Genomic DNA, 15,107 nt, shown 5'->3' with positions numbered 1-15,107 from the left:
CTTAAATAAAAAAATTCAAACATGCACCAGTGGGTTTAAGGCATTGATTAGTCACTCTTTCTCATTGAATGATTCTGTATACCTAATAAACTTACGTAGAATCAAAATTGATTCTATTAGTTTTGTTTTTCATCTTATTTCGTTTCCAATCATAAATTAGCTGAGTGTAATCGATTTTGTATTGGGCATTAGGCTGGGCTAAGTTGATTCAAGCTTGTTCTGTCAATATAACCTAGAGTAAAACGATCATCAAAGTGACCAAATTTTGGGTAAAATTCTGGTTAATTGACTTCTTGCTATCTCAGAAAGGGTTTAGGTTAGGAAGATGAAACTTTCAGGGATGAATCTACAAACTAAATTATGTCCCGGGAAGGTATCTTGAAGCAACTACCTCCATTCCTTATCCCTGTAGAGGGCCTTGACCTTTGATGACCTTTAAAAATATGTGTGTTATAAAATTAAAGCCTTGCATAATAGATCTTTTCCTTAATTGAAGTACACCAAATTTGTTTTCAGCTTCATAACTTTGCTAAATTTAAACCCTCAAATGTGGTTGGGCCTACAGTAAAATTATTCTTTAGCTACTTTCTGCTATCTTGGAAGGGGGTTAGGATAGGAAAATGAAACTAGGCTATCTGTGATGGTCCTACAGACCAAAATATGTCAGGAAGGCATTTTGAAATACCTATCCCTGATCCTTCTCCCACTAGAAGTAATGACCTTTAAAAATATTTATACTATGAAAGTGAAACCTTGAAAAATAGATCTTCTGCATAAAAAGTATATGAAAATTGTTTTCAGGTTCAAAACTTTGCTCAATCTCAATCCCAAACCCATTATGAGGTTTCAAAGATCTCCAAATAGCCTACATTTCCCAAGTGTAGAATTAAGGCATTGGTAGGTTATGGCTTGAAATTCTACTCAAATAACAAGAATGGTAAAATTCTAGTTTAGGTAGCCTACTTTTTGTTATCTGGGAAAGGGGTTAAGTTAGGAAAATGAAACTATCAATGATGGGTCTACAGACAAAAGTATTTCCAGGGAAGGTAGACTGTTTTGATATCTACCCACCTCTGATCCTTCTCCCACTAGAAGGTGATGACCTTCAAAATATTTGTTAGTTACTATGAAAGTGAAACCTTGCAAAATAGATCTTCTGCTTAAAAAAAGTTGCAAGAAAACTTTTCAGGTTCACAACTTTGCTCAATCCCAATTTATGAAGTTTCAAAGATCTCCAAATACATTTTTCAAATTTAGAAAAAATGCATTGATGTCACTTAAAATTCTACTCAAATAACAGTAATTGTAAAAATCTTGTTTAGCTACTTTTGTTATCTTGGAAAGGGGTTTGGTTAGGAAAATCAAACTTTAAAGGATGAATCAAAGGCCAAAAACATACTCTAGGAAAGTATTGTCAAGCTTCTGTGTTAACCCTCTTCTGATTTCCAAGTCTTAGAAATTTGCCTAATTGACAGGTTGGTTTTGTTTATCTATTGATTTTGAATTAAAATCAAGCATTTGTGGGCATCAAGTCACAGCCAAGACAGATAGTCCAATTGGGTGAGAGGCAATTAATTTTGAATTAAAATCAAGTACTTGTGGACATTAAGCCTTGGTAAATTGAAATTTTGACAAAACAAAATTTTACCTTAATTTTCTGTTATCAGTTTTGTTTTCTCTGGTTTTTGTTCTGAATATACAATTCCTGTGGTAAAATTCTAGTTTAGCTACTTTTTGCTATCTTGCAAAGGGGTTAGGCTAGGGAACTGAAACTTTCAGGGATGGGTCTACAGACTAAGGTATGTCCTAGATAGGCATTTTGAAGCAACTATATCTACCCTTTTTTCCTCTGTAAGGCCCTGACCTTTGATGATCTGTATAAATCTTTGTGTTTGTAGAAGTGAATCCTTCCAAAATTGATTTTCTGCTTAAATGAAGTACAACAAAACTGTTTTCAGCTTCAATACTTTGCTTGATCCCAAATTATGAGGTTTCAAAGATATGCAAATAAAATTATAAGTTTAGAAAAAAAACATGGATATGACTTGAAGTTCTACTCAAATAAGAGGTATTCCATTTTCAGAACCAAAGCCAGAGAAAAGGAAACTCATAACTAAAAATTAACATTATTTGTCATCTTGTCAAAAATAATCCTGTCAAGTAGGTAAGTTTCTAAGACTTAGAAATCAGAAGACAGTTAATATAGAAGCTTGCCAATACTTTCCGGGAGTATGTTTTTGGCCCTGGATTTGTTATGGAAAGTTCCATTATCCTAATTTAACTCCTTTCCAAGATAGCAAAAAGTAGCTAAACCAGAATTTTACCCTTGTAATTGTAAATTGTATTTTGTACCCTTGTAAAAGAGGAATTAAGAAAAATTATATATATTAATGAATAGCTGAAAATCTAAGCTGTGCATCAATATGGTTATTATTTAAATTATTTAAGGTCAAACACTTGAAAATACTGATTTATTCACTTACCTACAAGGATGTCTTTGGAAATACCAATTATCCTATATATATATATATATATATATATATATATATATATATATATATATATATATATATATATATATATATATATATATATATATAAATCATCAATGCAACAGCACAATCTCATAAAAAAAAAGAAAAAAAAAGAGACAGAAGGAGAAAAGGAAGACTGTTTTCCTAAATTAGTGATTAATATAGACCAGCACTTGAATGAGGCCTTAACCCTACTCATCCATACAATCACATAGGTCAAACAGCATAGCCAAACACAATCAACCATAAAGAATAATCCATGAACAGGCAGTCATGTCATCAATAAGTATAAGTTGTCATTTACCAAACAATAGAAAAAATAATAAAGACAAATAAATCAGAGGCAACAACCCAACACAAGGGCTCATCAGGAGAATACACTGGCCTATAGGGTTTTGCCACTATATATATATATATATATATATATATATATATATATATATATATATATATATATATATATATATTTATAAATTACCACGTTTTTAATTTATGCTGACAAATTGTTGGTGAAAATTTCACCAAGAAGACAGGGTTCTTGTTCCTACCCTCATATTCAATCATGCTGTAGTAAAATAGGAGTGGTCCATAAACCCATCTAACCCCTATGCAAGATCCCATAACAAACATAGAGACTAGATGAACATTGAACTTAACATACTGCTCAGTTCCTTTTTATGCTTTTTCAAAATATACAAGCCTAACCAATTACCTTAAATTGCAGATAATATTTTTATCAATGGATTATTCAGGTAACTAAAAAACAATCTTAAATCTATAGTCAGAGTTGCATCCTGAATCCAAAATTAACCATCATTTGCATCAGAAATGAACTTTACTGCTCACCTCTATGTATAACAACTCATGGTATATATTTTCATATTAGGGGTGGGGGTAAAGCTCACTTCTGATGCAAATGAATGTTAAATTTGGATTAGGGATGCAATTCTGACTATAGAGGTAAGTCTGAAGTTTGCCCCTCCTAATGTACAAATAAATACCCTGAATCAGGGGTAGGGGTAAAGTTCATTCATGACACAAATGCATATCAAATTTGGATTCAGGATGTAATTCTGACTATATAGGTAAAGTCTATTTCTTAGCTACCTGAATAGTCTATTAATTTAAACATTACCCTAAATTGTTGATTAGAGCAATATAAGGATTTTTCCTTGTGAAGCTCTAGAGTTTATGATTGCTAAATTGTTTGCAGTATTATTGAGTGATTTGTAGCTTCCCATTCAAGTTACCATTCTCAAGAAGACTACTCACTGTCCAACCTTTGATTTGACATATCAATAGATCTAGGCCTTATATACAGAAGAATAATGATTTTGGGGGAGGGGGGAGTTGAACTAGTAAGCATACCAGCTGTAGACTTCTCAGGATAGGTACTGAAATTCAATTCATTGTCAATGATGACACAAAGATCTTGCTCCTGATTTACAGAAGAGATTGGATGGCAAGAAAGAAAAAAGGGACAATTTTGTTTTGTGACTGACATGACTCCTTACAATATTAAGTTCAAGAAGCCAAACCTCAGCCAAATAACTAAGTAGTTCAAAGATAAGATGGTTGCAGTGATAGTTGCAACCTACTAAAGGATGAATTATGTAAAAAGGTATGATCTTTACATGGGAAAACAGGTTCAAGATGTTTTTGATCACCAGTATAGTTTCAGCTTATTGTTGATAGTAGAAGGAGTATCATTAATGAAGATATAGAATAGGGTAGAACCCATTAAGTTTCCCCAAAGATACTATGCTGAACAAAATGGTTGTCTAAAAATTTTGGTTGGATGTGTTTGAAAAATGCATGGGGTTGGGAGGAAGGGTGCTTGTCTCCAATCTCTTTTGACTCTTAAAAAGGGCACTAGAACTTTAAATTACTAATCAGATAGCTCATTTAAAAATTTGAATGATACATCTAGCCATTATCGAGCAGTGCTGCCTATGATATTACTTATATGCCCTTTTGAAAACTTACATCCATAATTTTTTTGTTTAATTGAAATGCTTCTAAACATTCCCTAAAAGTTTCACCTTAATACCCTTAGCTTCATTAGTTACAGTAACTGTAGTGGTAGTATTAATAGTATGTACATAGTACCTTCTGGCTAGTTCAAAATCTGTCACAACTTACCCTTAAAGGTCTAACTGGAAAATGTAAGCTGTTCTTGAGATATTGCCTTGTCACCTTTTTGAAAATCTTTGTGCTCAGTATTTAGTTTAATGTTTGCCTAAGCAATCCTTGAAAGCATCAGCCACATGCTCTTAGCTTCTGCAGTAGTAATAGTTGCAAAAGCATTAGTTGCAGTATGCACATAGGATCTTTGGTTTCTTCAATATCTTTTTCAACATGTGCTGAAAGTTTCAGCTTAATACCATCAACCGTTTGTGAAGCATATCTGTTATGTCCTCTTTACAACTTGCATCAACATAGTCTTTTTCAATTTAGTTCCATACAATTTCAATATTTCCCAAATTTTCCACCTTAATATCCTTAGTTTTAACAGTAGCAGCAGTAATAGTAGCATTAGAATTAATAGTAATAGCCTGAGCTTTAGTGACAATAGTAGCAGTAGAACTAACAATAATAGTAGTAGTAGGATGAGTAGAAGCAGTAGCATTAGGATGCAAATGTTTTCTTTTAGTTAGTTCAACAGGACCCACATTAAGTCCTGTTAGTTTCAACCTCATAAACCAAACTGTTTCTAAAATATTGCTTTTATGTCCATTTGACAACCTGTATTCAGATGGCGTGTTGTGAATCAATTTACCCCCCCCCCTCAAATGTCTTGAAAATTTCACTGTCATACCTTAGGTATATTTGTAATAGTAGTACCTGTATTACTAGTAGTAGTATTAATTTTTAGAAGCAGTAGTATTAACATATTTATTTTTGGTCAGTTCAACATCCCTTCAATCAAGTTCTGGAAGTTTCAACTTGATATAACTAGCCATTGTCATGACATTGCTGGTATGTCCTTTAGATAACCTGTATGTTCATATACTTCTTGAAATTTTCAACTCAATGCTCTTAGTCCTACAATTGCAACAGAAGTTGTAGTTGTAGTGGTATTAGTTTTTGTAGTAGTAAATGTAGCTGTGCTAGTAGCATTAGTAATACCATGCACATATTGCCTTTTGGTCAGATGACCTTACAATTTAAGCATTCTCTGAAAGTTTTAAGTTAATACCCAAATCAATTCTTGAGGTACACTCTTTTTACAATGTATCTGCACAGAGCATCTTTTGATTTAGTTGAAACTTCCCCTCAATTCTACAAATAGAGTAGTTTGGTAGTAGTGGTAGCAGTAGTAGTGATGGTAGTCATAGTAGTGGTGGCTGCATGCAAATATTGCCTTTTTGATCTTCTCCCTTATCAGTTCTGGAACTTTCCAAATTAATATGCTCAGTCATTCCTGAGTTACTTAATTGTTACTTTAAGAGCATCAGAAAAGTTTTTCTGATGAATTCTAAACTTTACTCCACAGAAGAGAATGTTTGAATTAATATCTTGCTGTTCTTCTTATATTAGTTTTTTCTAGATCTTTCAACAACAAGAAAAAGTTTTGCTCAAAATGTATCTTGTTTTAATTTGTGTGTAATGTGCGAATTTACTGGTGAGCCTCCACCACTACACAGGCACAGAAGCAGGAATGTCTAACTCAATTTTGGATTTCATTGCCATGACTGTGTATTACTTGTCATTATTGTTTAAGGTTAAATTAACCAAGTAGCGTCTTTGCTAAATAGTAACTTTTCTTTGTTACCACTGGATCTTTGGACAATTTTTTGAACTAATGGATATGTTAAAATTTCTATTGGATGCATTTTAGGAAAATATGACATAAGGGGGGGGGGGCTCCATCCAACTACTTTGACTCTTAAAAAGGGCATTAGGATTTCTTATTTCCAATGAGCCTCCTCTAAGTTTATACAACTAAACTGTTCAAAAACACCTTTTATCCTGTAGGACATAACTTACAACCCTTGCCCTGAGAGCTTTGGGGGTTGTTACCTCCAAAGACATAATTAATGGACCTTTCAACTACGCTGACCACAATGGCTCTCTCAAAATTTTGAATGGATGTGTTTAGGGATATGATAGGCGTGGTATGGGGCTGGTTGTACTCTAATCACTTTTGTCACTTAAAAAGGGCATTAGAACTTTAAATTTACTCTCTTTACTTGCTCTACTTAATCTAAGTATAATTAAACTGCTTAAAAATACTTTTGTAAATAGACTTATTGTGCTTATTATTTTATGCTTAGCTATGTTCTTTTTATAATTAAATAAAAAAAAGTTTTTTTTAACTGAAAACAAGGAGCAATATTAAAACTTAAAACGAACAGAAATTACTCCGTATATGAAAGGAGCTGTTCCCTCCTCAATGCCCCGCTCTTTATGCTAAAGTTTGACTCTTTCTCTCAATCCTACTTTTTAAAACAGTAAAAAACCTTAATGTAAAATGGTAATAAAATTACCACTTAATTGCCAAAAATTACCGAAATTACGGAAGCCGCCGGGACCCAGCACTGTCTTTGGATAGAACACAAGGGACAATGAGAATGAGCGGCGAAGCCGCTGGGACCCAGCACAGCCTGCAGTTAGAACACAAGGGACAATGGCGGATTCGCCCGGTGGCGAATCCGCCAGGACCCAGCTAGTATATATATATATATATATATATATATATATATATATATATATATATATATATATTATTATTATTATTATTATTATAATTTTATTACCCATCATAATGTATAAATACACAAAATATGGAGTAGAAAAAATTAGAAACAAAACAAAAAATGTACAACACTACGTAATCAACAACAGATTATTATCTATTTCAGACGTCTATATATATCACTTGTCGGATCTAGATCTTACCTATACTGCAGTAGACGCTTCTGCACGGCAATTACGGGCTGGGCCACTCCATACTTCCTTGATATACTGCTGTTGCTTGACCAAGGCGGAAGTTTCAACAAATATTTTGCAAACTTATAAAAACACTTACATAATTCTTTAATATCAGCCTCAGTAAAAATACACCAAAACGGTGCTAATGCAAGGAAGTGGGGAATGACGAACGCATTATACACTTTACCTAGAATGGTTCTACAAAACTTAAAATTTAATGCAATAAGGAGGCTAAAGCTTTTCAAGTTTTTTTAGCAAAAAAACTTTTCAGCAACTGACGAGTAGCACGAACACTGGGTCCAATAGGCAGTCCCAGATATATCAAAGAATCCTTGGGGTTTAGCAACTCACCATCAATATCAATTTCAATAGGCTCTTTTGAGCTAGGATTAAAAATCATTATTTCATTTTTACTTTATTGAACGATAAACGTACATCGAACGCTCTAGTCACGTCATGACCAGCAAATACAAGATTTTCATCATTTTCATGGATATGGGTTATTAGTTTTGCAATCAAGCAGTGTGCGTGCTCACACCCTACCCCTTTTTTGAAACCAAACTGATTCATTGGTGTATAACATTATAGTAATATTATCAATAACCAGTAACTCAAGGATTTTACATAGAACAGGCGGCACAGTTATTGGCCAATATGAACTGTAAATATTGGCGGGTTTTTCTTTCTTAATGACTGGATAATTATACCGACAAAAAATAAATCTGGAACTAATCCCGAAGAAAAAATCATTTGGAATAATAAAGTTAGGTGCTCAAGAAGAAGAGACGAACCAGTCTATAGATAATTAACATAAATTTGACCAATACCCCTTGATTTCAGTGCTCAAGAAGAAGAGACGAACCAGCCTGTAGATGATTACCACAAATTTGACCAATACCCCTTGATTTCTTTTTCTTCACTTTTAATATACAGGCAGACAGCATCGACCATGATACCACAAAACCCAATTTGTTTGCAGAATTTGAAAGGCACTGATTAAGAATATCCTCATATTTCTCTTCAGTAGGCTAATCAGGTGGTCCAAACTCGCAACTAAAATAGTCATCTTAAGTGGACGCCAAACCAAATTGGGACCACTGACAGCACGTTCCGATAATTTACTAATATAACTAGTCTGGTGTTTTTTTAGAGTATTCCAAAAAGTTCTTTTTGTGTACAGACACACCTGATTCAAAGCGCCGGAACGAGGCTTTCCACATTCATTCCACATTGCTAACCATAATTGAGATTTTCAGCAGATCTGTACTAGCTCCGAATTTTCTGACCATCCAGCCTTTTCCGTATCAACTCGCACCCGACATGTTGGAACACTTTGTTGTTTCAACAAATAATAGATGTTGAGTAACACTTGCTTTTCTTTATCATTAATACATGAAATTTCACTCAACAGCTGGTATTCTTCTGCAATATATTATCACTAATACGCTGGAAAGCTCCGAATTTTCTGACCATCCAGCCTTTTCCGTATCAACTCGCACCCGACGTGTTCGAACACTTTGTTGTTTCAACAAATAATAGATGTTGAGTAACACTTGCTTTTCTTTATCATTAATACATGAAATTTCACTCAACAGCTGGTATTCTTCTGCAATATATTATCACTAATACGCTGGAAAGCTAGAAGGTCAATTTTACTCCAATCGGTAAGCTTCATCAAAAAGTACTTTGTATCTGTCATTACGGCAATCAGTCGGAAGATAAACAAACGCAATAACTAAGTTCTTAATTTTTACAGCAACAAAATAATCACTATCTCTAAACAGAACAGGAACACCTACCACTGCAATTACTACCACACCTAGTTCACACCTACCACTGCAATATCGATAGTCAGGGAAGTGATGAAAATTCAGGCAGGTGAGTGTTGTTATCCACATCCCTTGAATACATTCCTTTGAGTATACCCTTCACTTGGTTACATCACTGGCCTTAGAACATCACTTATGATTTACACGGTGTTTCCAAGTTTTATAATATCAGGAATAGTATCTAATATTTCGATTAATATTAAGGTGAAAAGTTTTTACAATAGGATACAATAGAAAATATAACCTGCCTGGGTCATATCCAGATATATAATAAATTCAAACATGGTAAAACCTTCCAAACTAACGGCAACTACAGTTCAGCGACCATGGGACTCTCCTCTGGGGAAGGGGGATCAAATTTCGAGTCGCTCTGTAGTAATGGTTCCATATAATTATTTTCCAACCTGAAATTATTCATAAAGGTTGGCTATTTCAAAACCAGCTATAGTTTTACAGAACAAACAATATTAATATTTAAAAATGTGTAATTTAGAATCATTTTAATAATTAAGATAAAAGATTTTCAACCGGAGAATTCGTTTATGGATACACCTCAGGGGAGATGGGTTTTCGGGACCCTCCTCTGGAAAATTAGTGAAAATTGAATACTTTTTGAGCAAAACTTTTTCTTTTTGTTGAAGGATCTAAAAGAAACTAATATAACAAGAAAAATAAGAGATTAATTCAAACATTCTCTTCTGTGTAGTAAAGTTTATCGGAAAATACTTAATCGAATCATTTAGCAGATTAATTTTATTTATTTTAATGAGTCATTATTCACTTGGCTGAGTTTAGTTAAAGTTTTACCTCAGTAGTTTTTCTCTCATTTTTTTGTTCTTTCTATTTTTTTTATGTGTTGATGCAATGTAATGAATCAGTTTTCAAATGTTTTCCTTTGTCACTGACCGTTTGTGTTTAGCCTTGCGTAGGGACACATTAACTCACTTAATAGATGAACGTAAATTCTTAAAAAAGTATGTGTTCAGGCTCAAATTTTAGTAAGACGTCTAATCCTAAGGCGAAGAATTACCTGCATTTCTCACAGTATAAAAGGATTCTCTTAGCCCATGCTTTTCTATTTCAGTTCTAAAAATCAGCAAGAAGCCCGTGAAAAATGATGCCAAACCAGATTAGAGGTATGTTTAACGTTGTATGTTCCAAAATCTCAAAAATATTCTCATTAAATTGTGGACTTTAGGCGAATATTCATTTAAAATAATCTGCTTTCAAAAGAGAAAAAAACCTTTCTTTCTATTTTCCTTGGTTTTTATCACTTATGAACTGGCATGTATCAAATGTCTTATATCGTTGTTTTCTAATCTGTAAAAACAGAAGTTGCGCTGGAGTATCTCTAAAGTTAGTCTTAGAGACCCCCCCCCCCCTGAAAAATGAGAATTAGTGGTTTTGGCAAAGCTTGACTCTTTGTCACAACTCTACTTTTTAAAACAATAAAAGAACTTTAGCGTAAAGAGCGAGGCGTTGAGGAGGGGACAACCCCTTTCATATACAGAATAATTTATGTTCGTTTTAAGTTTTAGTGTCGCTCCTTACTTGCAGTTGAAAAAACTTGTTTTTTATTTAATTTCTGAACGTTTTTGAATTAATACGTGTTTTGATTTTGGCTCACCGCACATGAATAATTAAAACGAAATTTGCATAATTTTTTTTTTTTGCTAAATGGCTTGCTCATAAGCTTTGATTGGACGATTTTGATAAAAAAGCGGGGGAGGAGGAGGCCTAGTTGCCCTCCAATTTTTGGTTACTTAAAAATGCAATTAGTTTTGTTGTTTTATGGCAATTTGTATTAACCAAGTGACATATAACAATCGCAAATTCTGTCGGTCTGTCTGTCTGTCCGTCTGTCTGTCCTGGTTTTGCTACTTCAGGAACTTCCAGGCAAGCTAGGACGATGAAACTTGGCATGTGTATCAGGGACCGGATCAGGTTAAATTAGAAATAGTCGTTTTCCCGATTTGATCATCTGGAGGGGGTGGGGGGCCAGTAAATTCGGGAAAAAATAGAAAAAATGAAGCATTTTTAACTTACGAACAGGTGATGCGATCTTAATGAAATTTGAAGTTTGGAAGGATATCGTGTCTCAGGCTCTTATTTTAAATCCCGACTGTGTAGTGATATTTGGGGGAATTGGGAGGGGGGCTAAAATCTTGGATAACGCTTAGAGTTGAGGGGTCGGGATGAAACTTGGCGGGGAAAATAATCAGAAGTCCTAGATACGTGTCTCAGGTATCGTGTCTCAGAGCTCTTATTTTAAATTCCGCTTGGATCCGATGACATTGGGGGGAATTGAGGGGGGAACCTAAAATCTTGGAAAACGCTTGGAAAAATAACCCAAGAAGGCTTGGAAAAAATCTTGGAAAAATAACCCAGCCCGAAACTGCAAAACGATGGTGTTAACCTGGGATTCCTTTTAAGAACAATAGCAGTGTAAGAAAACAATGTCATTGGAATGAGAATGATTTGCCTTGAACTTTTTTGAGCCAAAATAGAAAAAGAGTCGGCACCTTCTCTGAAGATATTATTTTGAATGATGTTATAATTTGTCTGGCTCTTGTAGTTGTCGAAAAAAGGATTTTAAGCTAAATGCCAGTGAAGCGCTGCTTATGTAAAGGTGATTATGCCATTTAGGGATGTAAAAAATCGAAAAAAGAAATAGAAATATTTGTCTAGGTGCTCTGTAGCTTTACTCACTACCATGGTAGGCTACTAATAGACAGTCGCAGCGACTGTTCATAGAAAATGCGCAAAAGACAATTTCTTGAAATGAAGTTTTCTCTAGTTTTGATATCGGTTTTGACCTACAATGAGGGCTATTGAGAAGAAAACAAATTTAGAGAATAATTCTTACTTAATAACGTGCGGGAAAATTGGTCTTAAGATATTTTGAAGGTACTTTCACTATACTTTACCCGCCCTCCCCCGTTCCGCCAAAATATGCGAATATATAGCCCAACTTATGTGATTCAGTTTATGGGTAGCCTATACGGGCCGAAATAAGAAACGCAAAGCAAAATTCAAGGTAACATATGGTATGGGCTATATATTTTCACATTGGGGGAGGGGGAGAAGTGGAAGCAGAGAATATTAAGGCAAACGCCTTAAAAATGAGTTAACTATTTTTCTGCGTATTATAAGTAAGAATTGTTTTCTTAACATGTTCCACTAAATATCCCCTATTGCAGGTTAATACGGTGATATCCTTTCTAGGAAAACTCTGAATTCTACCCTATCCCCCCCCCACACACACAAATAAAAAAATGGAATAGTGAAGCTTCTCGTAAAGCATTTTACAAGTCATATTCATGCAAAAAGCTTAAAAAACACACCCCTTTTTTTTACAATTTTTGGCTATGTTATTTTAAAGATTGTGTTTCAAATTCACATTTATTTGTGACTGCCTTCAAAGTATAATTTGATAGGTGGACACTAAAAACTAAACTATGACTTGTTCTTTGTGAGGAGTGGATTTTTGTTACTGTTAATGATGAACTGCTGTTTGATTACGGATAAAATTTAAAGCTTTCAACATACGGCAAAGACAATTTTGGTAACAAAAACCTATGATTTGTAATTATTTCCGAAAGGAAGAAAATAATAAAAACAACCTTTTACAAATAGCAGAAACTCAAAAAGTCTCAAGAACCTAATGAGATATTCAAGCAGGTGTTTAACTTGGCTCTGATATGAAAAGAGTATATTTTTAGTGTAAGTTCATAAATTGTTCGTAGCTCAGAAAAAAGTTCATGAAGCTTATATTTTGCTTGTCAGAAACTAAAAAGCACACATGAAAAAAGCTCTCTTTTTGTTACTAAATAGTTGAAGAAAAGTTCTGAAAAGAAGTTTTTCAAAGAAAAATAAAGATCCATATTTAAAACCAACGACGAGCAGAAATAAATTCATATAATGGTTCAATCTTGAAACGGACAAAAATTACTATCAATTAACAAAAGACACTAAAAACTAACGGAAATTAAATTGTATAACCACATCAAATATAAAGATAATAGAAACGGCTAAACAAACATTAAAAATATTATTCATAACATGTTTGGAGATATAGAAACATATATCATTTTGGTTCTAGGGCTAGTGCTTATATGATGTTCTAAATTTTTTTAATGCTTTAATTTAGCTGCGTCTGCTTACGTCAAGGTTAAGGTTGAAGGACATGTCTTATGCAAATCTTGTGATTAACACCTGGTTACAACAAATGAATTGACCGTGAACAGCCGTGGCCCAAATTAAGCCGTGGTCTCGTGATAAAGTGTTAGAAACGAAAACCGGTAGTCTTTAACAAGTAAATGTCTTAATAAAGCCCTTGAATAGTTTTAAAATATGTGTAAGAAACGTTATTAGTATGAAGGTCTAAAGTTGATTACAAGATTTGCAAAAGACTAAAAACAAAAAATAAGGGAGCTTTATCTTCAAATGTAGGCCTACTAAAATGTAAAAAAAAAAAAAATGTTTTCCTGTAAACCGGAACATTGAATCTTGTTAAGTTCCAAAATGAAACTCTGAGGTGACCGTGACTTAAAAATCCTTCATTGAGTAATTTCTAAGACCACACTGGCTTTGCGTGAAAATACGAGAAAAAGAAGGATAACGAAGTAAAACTTTGGTTCAGATAGAGTATCTTTCAACTTTTTTTTTTAAGGTTTGTCTTTTTATATTGTCCCTTGGACTTCTATTTATTTTTTTTTCTCTACATTTTGTGCCAAGGATGGCAGATTGAAGGTCCTGGTAAAAAAAAAAAATTTACATTTTTTCCCCTTTTTTAACTGGCTGTGAATAACCTCGGTTTTCGTTGTTGTCCTTTGTTTTGTAAAACTCTTTAGGTTATTAAATGACATATATTGTCATGGTCAACTATGATATTTTTAGTGTTACAAAATTTTGTGTTTTCGGGTTGCAGGAAAAACTACATACTGTTTAGAACATTTGGAGATGTAATGGCAAAAAAAGCATCTTGGTTGTTTTTTATTGGCTTTATTTCTTCAGCCAAAGAGCATCAGTAAACAGTATACCCATTTCGCTTATAATGTTGATGCAGAGCAGTGTATCAAATTTCTTGGAAATGAGCAAGCTTATCTAAGCAAAATGGTTTTGCTACTTGGATTTAAAGAAAATTCATGACAACATAGTAAATACATGGTAATAGTCCGAAAGGCTGTTTTCTCCTCTTACCAAATTGTAACTTAGAGTAAACAACTCAATTCTAGTCACTCAATTTTAAAGCTACATATCCATGGGCACCCATAAGCTAAATTTTAGGGGAGAGGCTTACCTGGTCAAATCGGCACTTCCAATCCTTTATAACAGAAATATCAAAACAAAAATATAAAGAAGTGTCATTCAGCCAGGGGGGGAGGGCCAGAGCCCTTATGTCCATGTACAATATTGAAGGCTCCTTTTCTGGACTTGGTTAGTCTTGCTATGGATCCATCTTATTTTATGTCTCGCATCTGAAGCTTAAACCATCGAAGTTGTATTATATGCAACTGAGACCCCGTTAAAGTTAATTTATTTTGCTACTATATTAATTAGTTTGTGTAAGAAAAGCATAAATGAATCAGTTAAAAATTTGATATTAAGTTGTAACTAAACTGGCCTTTTTATTCTATTTGTTTTCGTCAATTTTAATTGGTTCTTAATGTAAAACCACTCAAGAATTAGTTTCTTCCTATTTCAAATCCTATATCAGATCCAGACATTTCCCTATATGCTACATTGTTTTTCATCCTTAGTTCTCAATGTCCAGATTTATAGCGAAAGAAGCGTTTCTTAGCTCTGC

The 15,107-nt window shown here is 33.7% G+C and overlaps 1 protein-coding gene across 3 annotated transcripts in view; it reads left to right on the top strand.

Annotated features, from left to right (window-relative positions):
* Positions 1-15,107, top strand: part of LOC136026429 (glycoprotein-N-acetylgalactosamine 3-beta-galactosyltransferase 1-like) — a 57,989-nt gene continuing 42,882 nt past the window's right edge. The window contains exons 1-2 of one of the 3 annotated variants that reach the window (XM_065703012.1): positions 1-29; positions 10,383-10,434. In XM_065703012.1, coding sequence (XP_065559084.1) covers positions 10,413-10,434 — 22 coding nt within the window. In that variant the 5' untranslated portion in view covers positions 1-29; positions 10,383-10,412. Of the gene's footprint in view, positions 77-10,382; positions 10,435-15,107 lie in introns of all 3 variants that reach the window. The other 2 variants (XM_065703011.1, XM_065703013.1) reach the window with 2 other exon arrangements.

Source organism: Artemia franciscana, chromosome 4 (assembly GCF_032884065.1).
Source record: "Artemia franciscana chromosome 4, ASM3288406v1, whole genome shotgun sequence".
Lineage (NCBI taxonomy): Eukaryota > Metazoa > Arthropoda > Branchiopoda > Anostraca > Artemiidae > Artemia > Artemia franciscana.
This window is presented reverse-complemented; position numbering and strand designations above follow the sequence as displayed.